This window comes from Stegodyphus dumicola, chromosome 5 (assembly GCF_044657685.1).
Source record: "Stegodyphus dumicola isolate Sdum_Otavi_A_Nest chromosome 5, ASM4465768v1".
Taxonomy (NCBI): domain Eukaryota; kingdom Metazoa; phylum Arthropoda; class Arachnida; order Araneae; family Eresidae; genus Stegodyphus; species Stegodyphus dumicola.
In genome coordinates this window covers 229,384,968-229,398,593 of record NC_140772.1, presented here as the reverse complement: position 1 = coordinate 229,398,593, position 13,626 = coordinate 229,384,968, and the positions used below count along the sequence as shown (strand labels likewise).

General features: G+C 34.0%; 1 protein-coding gene across 1 annotated transcript in view; it reads left to right on the top strand.

Annotated features, from left to right (window-relative positions):
* Positions 1–1,610: 1,610 nt before the first annotated feature.
* The window catches only part of LOC118191555 (glutamate receptor ionotropic, NMDA 3A-like), a 391,320-nt gene continuing 379,304 nt past the window's right edge, over positions 1,611–13,626 (top strand). The window contains exon 1 of the mRNA XM_085817752.1: positions 1,611–2,174. Within this exon, the coding sequence (XP_085673878.1) occupies positions 1,776–2,174 (399 nt within the window). The 5' untranslated portion in view covers positions 1,611–1,775. The remainder of the gene's footprint in view (positions 2,175–13,626) is intronic.

The following is a 13,626-nucleotide window of genomic DNA, read 5'->3' as shown; positions in this document are numbered from 1 at the left end:
CTTCTGCATAAAACTCAAATATCGTTTTGAAGTTCCTCATCGTCAGCGAAGTGCTATGCCACTTCTTCATTGCAAGAAACAGATGATACTCAGAAGAAGTCAAGTCCGGGCTGAAAATTGACCAATGAATTTTATCCATATATATATATATATATAATATTACAATAAGGAATAATAAGCAGATGCCGTACATAAATTGAGGAGAGAAATGCTTTCCTCTATAGGTAACTAAAAATGAAAATGCCATCTAAAAATAGGTTTCTGATTGTAAGATATTGCGTTGCCACCATCTCTATGCAGATTAATGTAAATAATACTAATATTTTGTTTTTCGAAATGGAGATTTATTCTCAGATGTTTATAGAATTCGTGTTTTAGAAAATTCAGGCAGACATCAGTATTAGCGAGTGGCCAACTGGTAATAGTATTTGAATTAATTAAAATTGAAAAATATTTCTTCTTTAATGGAATTTTTACAATTACTGGGTTATGATTGTAAAGTAATAAAATTTCATACGAATGTTGAAAATGTATTCTTAGACGTTAAAAGTTATAAATTACTTGTGTGAAAAGTCTTTCGGCATACCGAATATAATACATTTACACTTTAAGAAGATTAAGAATCACAAAAAAATCCTTTGAATGACATTTAAAAGGAAAAAAAATCAGCTTCGAATTATTCTAATTAATTGTTTATTCCTTCTGAATACGAACTGAATATGACGTCATATTTTGAAATTAAATAATCTTTTGGTCAGTTTTTATCTTACGATAGTCAAACTTTTGTGTTTTATTTTTTATAACGAGTGGAAAGTTTTTTTATGTATACATATAGGTACCGGAGGAACGTGTCAAATATTACAATTGTATTTAATATAACGTTAACTGTTTTTCATTTTAATACGAAAACATCAGTCTTTGCGTCATTTAAAACATGTGTGTAATTAGAAGTTTAAGTTTACGACGAACAGTTGAGAAAACAAAGGACGTTTGTGGGCACGGTATACAGAAAAATACAGAGAAATACATAAAAAATGATTCCCTCCCCAATCATTAAATTCTCTTTTGAATATAATGCACTGGAATAAAAAAGATCCAAAGTAATTCATAACGCTCCAACTGTAAACGTATTCGACAAGTAAATCATTGCTATACTGTACTGTGTTACTTATGACGGAATATTTCACTAAATCATGAGTAAAAAAATGTGGTTGCATATTCTTCGCAAATTTACTGATTGTGTAATTCACGTAAATTTCAAGCATGTCAAGAGGGAAATAACATTATGAATAAAGGTTTATGTAAATACAGGTAAAGCATGTATTTTAGTTTCATTTTGTCGTTGAGAAGACTTCCGATCCTGTAGCTATTAAATCGAATTGAATTTAAGCATTTTTTTATCCAAGACATTTTTACACTTGCAAAACATTTCTAAAGTCTTTATTGTGACAACTTGTTTTGGATGTTATTTGGCTAGAACTTTCTACGTAACCTGAAGTTTTCAAGTGATAACTTAGGATTCACCGCAGGATGGCGCTGGTGCTACTTCTTCCTGTGTCCGAAATCCGGCCTTGTTAGCTACCTCGCTCACTCTTCGGAAGAAACTGACGAGAGGAGGGCGGGAAATGATGCGAGCTGTAGAAGACTATGGAGAGGACATTCCTCACATAATAGGGTGCTGATGATCCCTTTGCTGCTCTCCAAGGGGGGCGGCCGGTCGCCCCGGCATTCGCCCCCCTGTTATAACCCCTGACAAAGTTTTACCCATAAACGCAATGCCCTTTTTCATTTTGCTTCGAAACTTCATTTGGATAATTTTTTTGTGCGCCCCCGAACCGGTTGGGGCATTACCCTTCCATCTCATGGCCGTCTTTCCCCCAGAGAGTGAGGGGGACTCGAGAGCCCTTGCAAGGGCCCTCCGAAAAGCGGTCAGCGACGCAGACAGCGGGCTGGTGGAGAAGGATGTGACCTTGCTGGCGACCCCTTTTCACTCCCCTCGGGATCCTCAAGCCCTCCTTATCGAACTGTGTGATGTTTTGAAACAGCAGCCCCCACCGGCCGCCCTCGTCTCTTTTGTGGGTCCGCCCCTGTCTTTTTACGTGTCCCTTATAGGAGGATATACAAAAATACCTGTTCTTGGAACGACAAGGAATTACGAAGATCAGTCGGCAAAGGTAAGTCAAAGTTAAGAAGTTTAGTCTTCCCTTAACTCATCTAATAAGTCTTGCCACATAATTCTGAGAAGCTCTTCAGATTGAATTTAATTTAATTTTGAATTTAATTAAGAGATATTTTGCCAATATATATAAAAAGTATGCATTTAATAGGTACGCCTTTCTTCCATAAATATTCATAGTAATATTAGTTGTTTCATATTAATTTTAATTATACTCAATCAATAATAATTTGAAATCTACTAGTTTGATAATTTCATATACAGTTTAATAATATTTAAGAGAAAAATCCATATTTTCGTCACAGACTTCGATTTGTTTCGGTTAATAATGATTCAGGTATTCAGAACGAGTATACCTAGAAGTTATTTTAAATTCACGGAGGTCAGTGTGACCTGTTATAAACTTTCAGATTTTATATCCTAAGAACTGTAACTAAGAAACAAGTCAAAGATAAATAAGGTGTTTGTAGCCGAATAAAATATGGGTCTGAGGCTATAAATAGTGAATTAAAAATACAAAAATTGTTTGGGCAACATCGAAGTATGTGTAGTTTAAAGAAAATAACTAATCTTAAGGAATATATTTATTCATGTTGTTTGTGCATGCATAATAAGTCAATAAAATCAAAAGCTAAATAATTAAATATTTGTTTATAGAGTCAGTAAGAGATAAATAGATGTAAATGGAATGTGTAAAATCTTTCTAGAATAAAAACCAAATTCACAAATAAAGGTTTCGTTATTTATAGCATGAATAAAAGAAGAAGCGATTAAAAATAATATTTGCTTTCGGTGGGCCAGTTTAGGATGTTTTTGAATGCCGCATTATTTTTTAGTAGTTATTATGGATATTATTTTAGTGCATACATTTACTTTAAACTATCATTTCTAGTCTCTAGTTTTACACCAAGGAATGTCGAGCATTTTCCTAAATGATAATTTATATTTACTGAAGTTTAGGTTTCTTTTATACACTTTTTACTTTAATAGAAACTTCAATGTTGCCCTTGCTTTATGCTTGTGTAACTGTTATAAGATATAAACATATATAAGTATAGTCTTATAAAGAGTTTATAATAGCAACTCAGATATGATGAAAACAGACCTGTACTAAAAACTCATACCTATTAAGACTTGATACCTATTGATATCTATTAAGGAAACAAAACATTCAGTTACCTTTAAAAGGTATAAAAGAAAAGAGTATTGAAAGTTTATATGATATTGTAATACTGGTATAATTTATATGTACTGTGATTTATGTTTCTTTTATACACTGTTTTACTTTAATAGAAACATCAATATTGCCATTGCTTTAGGCTTGTGTAACTTTTACAAGATATAAACAGATATAAGTATAATCTTAACAAGCTGTGAATAAAGAGTTTATAATAGCAACTTAGATATGATGAAAACAGGCCTTTACTAAAGCTGATACCTATTAAGACCTGATACCTATTAATACCTATTAAGGAAACAAAACCTTCAGATACCTTTAAAATGTATATAGAAAGAGTATTGTAAGATCATATGATACTGTTAACGAATCCTATCTGCGTTTTAATTTATATTTCAAGAAATCCTTCTTTATTCTTAATGATCAACAACTACATTGTTGAATATTTAAGATTTACCAAAAAACATTGATATTATAATATAAAAATTTAGAAAAAAGAATGAAACCCATTAATATTTCAACATTTGATAACTGAAGAAAAAGATATAAAGAGAAGGATCATGCGTATAATACACTGAGCTTTTTGTCTTAAAAGTGCTTTACAAACATTTCTTTAAGCATTTCGCTAGGATTTCCAGTCGTTAAAGCAATTCTTAACTATATCTTTTTATTATTTATAAGGTGTATGCAAATGCAAAGCAATATGCAAAAATATATGAAAGGTTTATTGTATGTACTAATATATGCGTAACGAATGGTAAAATTTTGATGCACGAATTGCAGAAACAATGCAAAGTAGTAATATTTTTACATCGTTTACGTTACTCAATTACCTCATGGACTTACTTACATTTTCTTTCCAGTTTTATTATATTTAACTCTTTGTTTTGGTATGGACTATGGACTTCCTTCATTTGACAACTCGCACTGCACTCGATTTTATGAATTTTAATTCTGACAACTTTACCAAGTCTAAATGTTATTGGACTGACAGAGGTCTCATGGCAGATATCGCTGCAGACTGAAGTTATAGAGGGGGGGAGGGGATTATGTTTTACTGCGTCTGCTTGCCCATGTTCCTAATTTAGAGTGGTATGTTTTTACTTAATCTCTCATTTGAAATACTTACTTTCGAGAATTTCCGTAGAGAGCCGAGTTATCTTAATATATACTATCATATTCATTTACCACTGGTTTTCCTTATTCTAATTACAGTTAAATAGCTCTCTTTTGGGCATTATTTTTTCCCTTTGATATGGTTGGTATTTTTGTTTTCCATTCTTTAATAGCTCTCTGTTCTTTTTCTTACGTGAAAACTTCCGTTTTCCTTCTCTTTTGCATTTAATAATTAGTTATTTTAGCTTCCGTTTTCATTTTTGTTATTCATATTTTTTTAATTTTCAAATTTACAAAAATAAGAAAAAAAATCTGAGAGGTTTTAGATTTTATATTGTAGAGACATTAGGATTTTTTGGAGGCCGGAAAGATGAAAAATTAACAACGCCTTCGCCGGGAATCGAACCACGGACCTCTGGAATACCGGCCCAGCGTGCTACCGTTACACAACGAAGGACGGTAGGAAAGCGGAAGAAATACCTTATAAGGGAAACTAGTCGTCAAATCTGGGTGAGGAGAATCATCATCCAACACCCTTTTAGTTCGGGCGCACTGTAGAGACATTAGGATTTTTTTGGAGGCCGGAAAGATGAAAAATTTACAACGCCTTCGCCGGGAATCGAACCACGGACCTCTGGAATACCGGCCCAGCGTGCTACAGTTACACAACGAAGGACGATAGGAAAGCGGAAGAAATACCTTATATACTCCCCTTTTTAAAGGGCGACTAGGGTGCCAGGGAAACTAGTCGTCAAATCTGGGTGAGGAGGATCATCATCCAACACCCTTTTAATTCGGGCGGCACTGTAGAGACATTAGGATTTTTTTGGAGGCCGGAAAGATGAAAAATTAACAACGCCTTCGCCGGCCATCGAACCACGGACCTCTGGAATACCGGCCCAGCATGCTACCGTTACACAACGAAGGACGGTAGGAAAGCGGAAGAAATACCTTATATACTCCCCTTTTTAAAGGGCGACTAGGGTTTCAGGAAAACTAGTCGTCAAATCTTGGTGAGGAGAATCATCATCCAACACCCTTTTAGTTCGGGCGCCACTGTAGAGAGATTAGGATTTTTTTTGGAGGCCGGAAAGATGAAAAATTAACAACGCCTTCGCCGGGCATCGAATCACGAACCTCTGGAATACCGGCCCAGCATGCTACCGTTACACAACGAAGGACGGTAGGAAAGCGGAAGAAATACCTTATATACTCCCCTTTTTAAAGGGCGACTAGGGTTTCAGGAAAACTAGTCGTCAAATCTGGGTGAGGAGAATCATCATCCAACACCCTTTTAGTTCGAGCGCCACTGTAGAGACATTAGGATTTTTTTGGAGGCCGGAAAGATGAAAAATTAACAACGCCTTCGCCGGGCATCGAACCACGGACCTCTGGAATACCGGCCCAGCATGCTACCGTTACACAACGAAGGACGGTAGGAAAGCGGAAGAAATACCTTATATACTCCCTTTTTTAAAGGGCGACTAGGGTTTCAGGAAAACTAGTCGTGAAATCTGGGTGAGGAGAATCATCATCCAACACCCTTTTAGTTCGGGCGCACTGTAGAGACATTAGGATATTTTTGGAGGCCGGAAAGATGAAAAATTTACAACGCCTTCGCCGGGAATCGAACCACGGACCTCTGGAACACCGGCCCAGCGTGCTACAGTTACACAACGAAGGACGATAGGAAAGCGGAAGAAATACCTTTTATACTCCCCTTTTTAAAGGGCGACTAGTGTGCCAGGGAAACTAGTCGTCAAATCTGGGTGAGGAGAATCATCATCCAACACCCTTTTAGTTCGGGCGCCACTGTAGAGACATTAGGATTTTTTTGGAGGCCGGAAAGATGAAAAATTAACAACGCCTTCGCCGGGCATCGAACCACGGACCTCTGGAATACCGGCCCAGCATGCTACCGTTACACAACGAAGGACGGTAGGAAAGCGGAAGAAATACCTTATATACTCCCCTTTTTAAAGGGCGACTAGGGTTTCAGGAAAACTAGTCGTCAAATCTTGGTGAGGAGAATCATCATCCAACACCCTTTTAGTTCGGGCGCCACTGTAGAGACATTAGGATTTTTTTTGGAGGCCGGAAAGATGAAAAATTAACAACGCCTTCGCCGGGCATCGAATCACGGACCTCTGGAATACCGGCCCAGCATGCTACCGTTACACAACGAAGGACGGTAGGAAAGCGGAAGAAATACCTTATATACTCCCCTTTTTAAAGGGCGACTACGGTTTCAGGAAAACTAGTCGTCAAATCTGGGTGAGGAGAATCATCATCCAACACCCTTTTAGTTCGGGCGCCACTGTAGAGACATTAGGATTTTTTTGGAGGCCGGAAAGATGAAAAATTAACAACGCCTTCGCCGGGCATCGAACCACGGACCTCTGGAATACCGGCCCAGCATGCTACCGTTACACAACGAAGGACGGTAGGAAAGCGGAAGAAATACCTTATATACTCCCTTTTTTAAAGGGCGACTAGGGTTTCAGGAAAACTAGTCGTGAAATCTGGGTGAGGAGAATCATCATCCAACACCCTTTTAGTTCGGGCGCACTGTAGAGACATTAGGATATTTTTGGAGGCCGGAAAGATGAAAAATTTACAACGCCTTCGCCGGGAATCGAACCACGGACCTCTGGAATACCGGCCCAGCGTGCTACAGTTACACAACGAAGGACGATAGAAAAGCGGAAGAAATACCTTATATACTCCCCTTTTTAAAGGGCGACTAGGGTGCCAGGGAAACTAGTCGTCAAATCTGGGTGAGGAGAATCATCATCCAACACCCTTTTAGTTCGGGCGCCACTGTAGAGACATTAGGATTTTTTTGGAGGCCGGAAAGATGAAAAATTAACAACGCCTTCGCCGGGCATCGAACCACGGACCTCTGGAATACCGGCCCAGCATGCTACCGTTACACAACGAAGGACGGTAGGAAAGCGGGAGAAATACCTTATAATATTATGCCCAAAGGGACCTTTTTTTTAACGTTTTGTGTGTCATATTTTATTTATTAAGTATCATGTTCTTCACACTTAAACCTCGAATTTCAATTTAACAGCAATATCACAAAATATTTAAAAGAACATATCTTTAGAATTTCCGGTGCACAGTCTCGCGCGTTGGAGATAAAAATGTTTTATTTTCGTACAGTGTTGCCATTGTTGGCTTTGAAATCGGGAAGTTCCTTAATCAAAAACTCATAAATGCTTTACAGAATATGAAATAAATAACAAACCGAATTTCAAATTCCAAATTTGGGCTTCCAGATGTATATATTTGGTTAAAAGATTAAGTTATTCAAAATTGGATGGCTCTAGGTACTATTATTTTATAACAATCTGAGAAGAATGCATTCATTTATTCTTCATTATTTAATTTCTTTAAATATAATACAGGTCTCTAATATTTGGTAGCAACAATTTAAAAATTGATACAGTCGCTTATAATGATTCGAAGCAAAATGCCGCTTCGAGAATAAAAGCCCGTCTAGGCAAATTACCGCTTTGGGCTAACAGTGTTAAAAATAATGCCTTTAATTTGTATTCGGATGTCTACACATGAAAAATTGTAGATTCTGTTTCGATTCTAGAGTTTACGAAACATGAATTTCGCCTTCGGTTTGAGTTTTATAAAATGTTTCAATCTGTGTTTTCCATTCTTTATGAGTTTTAAATCCCGCTGAATTAAACGTGAAACAGATTTTTTGAAGAATACGCTCTTGATAATCTACTTTCACAAAGATAGAAAATAATGTTTTAGTGGCAGAATTATGTTAAAACAAATAAGAATTCGTAAAAGGGAATATATGAGTATGGAGTACGAAATTATATTTCACAAAGGAAATTAAATCTAATCTAAATGCTTTAAGTTGCTTTAAGTTTATTCAAGATATTCAATTTTGTTTTACAAGGCAATAATGACTTAATATTCACACTTTTACACTTTCATTGACTTAACATGTACTTCCAGAGAAAATATTCAGAAATTTTCATATTTAAATTTCGTAACTTTCATTGAAGTAATTGTATTTTAATAAACTAAATGAAATCTTTTAGGGATGGAAGAAGGTGAAGAGCACTGTTTGTGTTGTTTACTTAAATTCAATTTCTGTCTAAAAAAAAAAAAAAAAAAAACCTTTTATGTTTTCCTTATTTAGATGAGATGTTTAGTTGCTCAACTTTTCAAATACATGTACTCTATTTTTAATCAATTTAATATTTCCATTTAAATCTAAATTTAATTTTTTTCTTTCAACTCTGATGAAGATTTTTCATTTGAATTTTCAGAATAATTTCTATGTTTTTCCCTTGGGGAAAAAGATTGATTTTTATCCTTTAATCCGTTTTGACTTAATATATATATATATATATATACGGACGTATACAAATACACATATATATGTTACAGTGTGTTGTGTTTGATTAACTGTGAAAATTTCCGTTCTAGGAATAAAGACAGTCAGTTATATTGTCTTATGGACGCAGGCATTTTTACTAAGATAAGCACAATGTTTTGCTTAGAGGAAATAAACACATTTCTAAACATAAGAATATTTATTTACTATTATTTTACATTCACTTTAAATCCTACTTCACATGTAACAGAAGAAATATGCAGCGAATTCAAGCAAACATTTTATTAAATATATGTAATAAAATGAATACCTAAAAACATTATTTATAAATATCTAAATTTAATAAATTATTCAGTAATTTTTTGTGTTTAAAAAATAAACTGTAATGACAATTGATGAAATTAAATATTATAAGACTTGTGCGCAAATAATCCGGTGCAATAAAAGCACTACCACGTCTTGAACAATTAACTCTTTTTTTTATTAAATAAGTGCAGAAGTCTCTATGTTTTGTTAAGAGTTGATGGAAATCTACTGTAGACGTTTTTTCTCCAAATTGTCAGTTTTGTAAATTGGAACTTCTCATTTTTTTTTTTTATTGAAAATTTTAAATCTTTGTGCACCACATAGTATTACACAAGGCTTACAGTGATAAGTAAAAAAACAAACAAATACAACAACACAACACAAAATAAAATAACTTACAAATTGACAGATGATACTAAGAGATAAATTTACAGAAGAAAGAGAAGCCATTTTATGTTGGACAAATACGTGAAGAGGGGGAGGAAATGTAATATTCGCAGAGTTTAACCTAGAAATGAGTTCCTTTCGTCCTTCCTTGAGTTTTGAACAATAGAACAACAAATGTTGGACATTTTTCACCTCCCCGAAACTGCATGAACACAAGTCTGTACTAGATAATCCAAATCTCTTCAGATATGAATTGAATTTACTATGTCTAGTTAGAAATTGAGTAACTTTAAAATTGCAGAAAAAGTGTTTATTATTCAGTCTGTGAGGAATGGAATGAAAATATAGTTTAGTCAAAGAGGCAGTAGTAGAATTCCTGTATAGTTCATTCCACTTGAGTATTGTATCATCCCTATTTTTGTTCTTGTAAAATGACTTGGAGTAATTACTTGAAGATGTGTAGCTTGTTTTGTCAACCAATCAGCCCTTTCATTTCCTAGATTGCCCGTGTGGCCATGTGCATGAGAAAAGATAACATCAACACCTTTATTATTAAGATCTTTAAGAAGGGCATGGAAAGTGACAATTAATTTATTACATGAGAAAATATTCCTAAGAGAATATAAGGATGAAAGAGAATCAGTGCGAATAAGAAATTTAGCACTTAGCGAATTAGCGAACAGTTGTTAGAGTTGTTACACAGAGTTTTCCATTATAAGCGAATCTAGTAATAACTATAAAACATTTATAAAAACTTTCCTTGTTTTCTCTGAACCAGAATATTAAGTCTTTTTCTCCTCTTTTTCGGTAGTAAATCGATCGTTTTCAATTGCAGTCAAATAAGTATATGGAAGCCTTGTTAATTGTCACTCTATGTTTTCATTTTTCATATGCCAAATAATTTTATACGGTAATCTATAAATAGTCTTACGCCGAGAATCATGTTTCGGCGTTAGGTGAACATCATGTTTTATTGTTTCTATTGGTTTTAAATCAGATTTTATAATTTTGCTCGCATTACCTACAAAGATATTTAAAGATTTTGCAGTAGCTGTTTGGAGGGATGGGCTGGATTTTCTTTTAAAACAGAAGATGCAATTTTATATTTAATAAGAGCTGTATATACCTTTGTTGAACACGATGTTTTGCCTTCTTCCCAGTCAGATGTAAACTTTGATGTTTCTTTTCTTTCATATTAATTATGCAACTTATTTTACGTGTAGAAATATTAAAACAAAGCTTTTCACATCTTTTGTTTATAATTGAATAACAGTATTTCTCTTCGGAGAGTGCAAAAATATAGTCATCGATCCATTCTTTATTTTTCAGTGACATATTAAAGAAAGACGTTTAAAGAGAAGAACATATTAATGCTGCAGACGATAATGAAACATTATTCCAATTCGATACCAGTCACGTTTGTATTTTAAATTCGATATTTAAATTCGTGGAGAAAATCAAAGTCGTTACAAAAATGTGTGAACAAACACCCTGTGTAAAAATGTTTAATTAATTTGAAATCAAGAACGCTTATCATCGCCTAGCGTATCGACCAGCCCACTAATGTACTGCATTTCTCCCTTCTCTAGAAAACTCAAAAAAATTGCGCAACAACTGCCATTCCGGATCTCTTTTGTTGCTTAACCACCGCTAGATAGGTGCACCAAATATCGTTAATATTCACAACCCAAATGAGCTATCGTGCTCGGGCTTTTAGTCGTTATCACCGCATGTGTTTCTTGGCTCCGTGCCAAGTGATGCTCAAAGCGCGCTTTTCTCTCGGAATAATTCAGTTTGGACAATGCGTGGAATGATAAAAATGGAAGGAAAACTATCCGAGGGTGGGATGTTGTTATTAAAAATGAAGCAACAGCAGAGCATGCTTGGTGAGGAAAGCATTTCTTACATTTTCTTAAACGTGCGGGAACAAAACTTTTCCTTTGTTCATAATTTGTTTGAGATAATTGTTAGAGGTTTAAATGGTTGCGTGAATAATTGCTTTTAGCTATAAAAATTACCATGAAATATAGCATTATCGTTTAAAATTTGAATTTCTCAGATACATGATTTTTTTTATAATACGTCATGAATAATAAAATAACAAATATCCGAAATACGTTAAGTTTAATGTTAAGTAATGTTAATTTCTGTGACCAGTTTCGCGAAATTTAGGCGATCTTCCCAAATAAAGCGATTATTAAATAAAATTATCGAAAATAATTACGAAATTCGGACTTTTTTCAATTCCTGCTATTAACCTCCTCGATTCCCTTGTATCACATGTGATACAAAAGTTTCATAATTTTTTGTGAAGGATGAGCTGCAAAAACAAATTTGGGACCGGTTGTATCACATAAGATACAAAGTGAAATACCTCATATATTTTCCTTGTTTAGTTAACAGATGGCAGTACTTGTCCATGATAGCGATTTCTAGTAGCATCTCTGAATCAAAACAAAATGTCTGCACGTCGTCGAAGTAAGTATTTTTTTCTTATTTATATACAAATATTAAACTATTTTTAAAATATGCTTTCTCTTTGTATATGTACGTTTTACTAGTTAACAGCAAAAAAAGAAATTTTTACTGATATATTAAAGCATAATGACTTGTGAAATTTGTTTGTATCACTTGTGATACAATGGGACCCAATCACTTGTGAACACACTTTATAAGTCAATTTTGTTTTAATTTTTAGTTATATTTTGGGGGGATTTGAAGATTGATAGAAGTATTTCTTGAATTCAAATCTTTAGTTGAGGTGTTTGCATTCCATTTTACCCATTTTTTCCTGATAATTTTTTATTTAATAAGTATTTTTTTTCAGTGAAATATTTGACACTAGATGAAATTTTAGAGCTGATGAATCGCGATGATTCTGATTTGAGTTCACTGTCAGATGAAGATGATTATCAAAGCGATAATGGATGTGAGGTGAATGATGTTGATGAAGATCAGGATGTAACTTTTGACTTTTCTGCTCCAAATTAATGGGGAATTCATACAGATAAGTTCAATCCAGTTTCATTTGATTTTCAAGAGAAATACTATGACAGAATTAGAGGAACCGAAGAAGAACATTCTGGACTATTTTGCGTTTAGACTCAGTATTGCATATACACTCATCCACGGCTTACTGAAGAAGCCATCTCCCACTCCTTCGCTAGCCGAAGATGAAAATGATGAACCCCCTCCAAAACGCAGAGTTACAACTTGCATTCCACATCAAGCAGCTCGTAACAATGAAGCTAGGCACATGCCTGAAATGGCTGGGGATAAAACTCATCGAAGAAGGTGCAGGAATGAGAACTGCTCGGCCTTAAAAATTGTACAATGTACAGACTGCAAGGTTTTTCTATGCTTTACAACTAGTAGAAATTGTTTCAAGGCATTTCACGAATATAAATAATAATAATATGTACCTACAACTCCAATAAAACTTAATTTTCGTGTTGAATTTATGAATTGTATGTATTGTGTGATTAAAGACTAAGATTAAATTAATTACTTCAATCTTGCTTAATACTTAAGAAAATTCTGATTGTAGTGCCTAGTTCCTGATGTATCACATGTGATACATCCCCCCCTAGCTTTCATTAACTAAAAAAAAATTTTTATTGCACTTTTCTACATCAAAGTGATCGAAACAACTATTTAAATACCTCTTACAAAATATCAAGCTTTTATTTTTGTCTCGGGTCTGAGGAGGTTAACTCACACTCTCTCTATACTTTTTCTAAATTTTCAATCGTTAACAAAATACTTTTTATTTATCTACTCAAGTTCAAATACATTTTTTTAAACTTGTAGTGGATGACAATTGGTGTTGATATAGTTTATTTCACACATTAAAAATTTTTAATTAAAAATCTTTTTGTATTTTTTAAATTTTTCTTTGTTGACCTAAGTAGGAATTGACTTTAAAAATTGTTTTATTTAATTAATTAATTTTCAATCGTTAGTATAATGCTCTTTATTCATGTACTCAAATTCAAGTACATTTTTTTAAACTTGTACTGGATGACACTTGATATTTATACAGCTTATTCACATATCAAACATTTAAAAAAATTTATAAAATATATTAAAAAT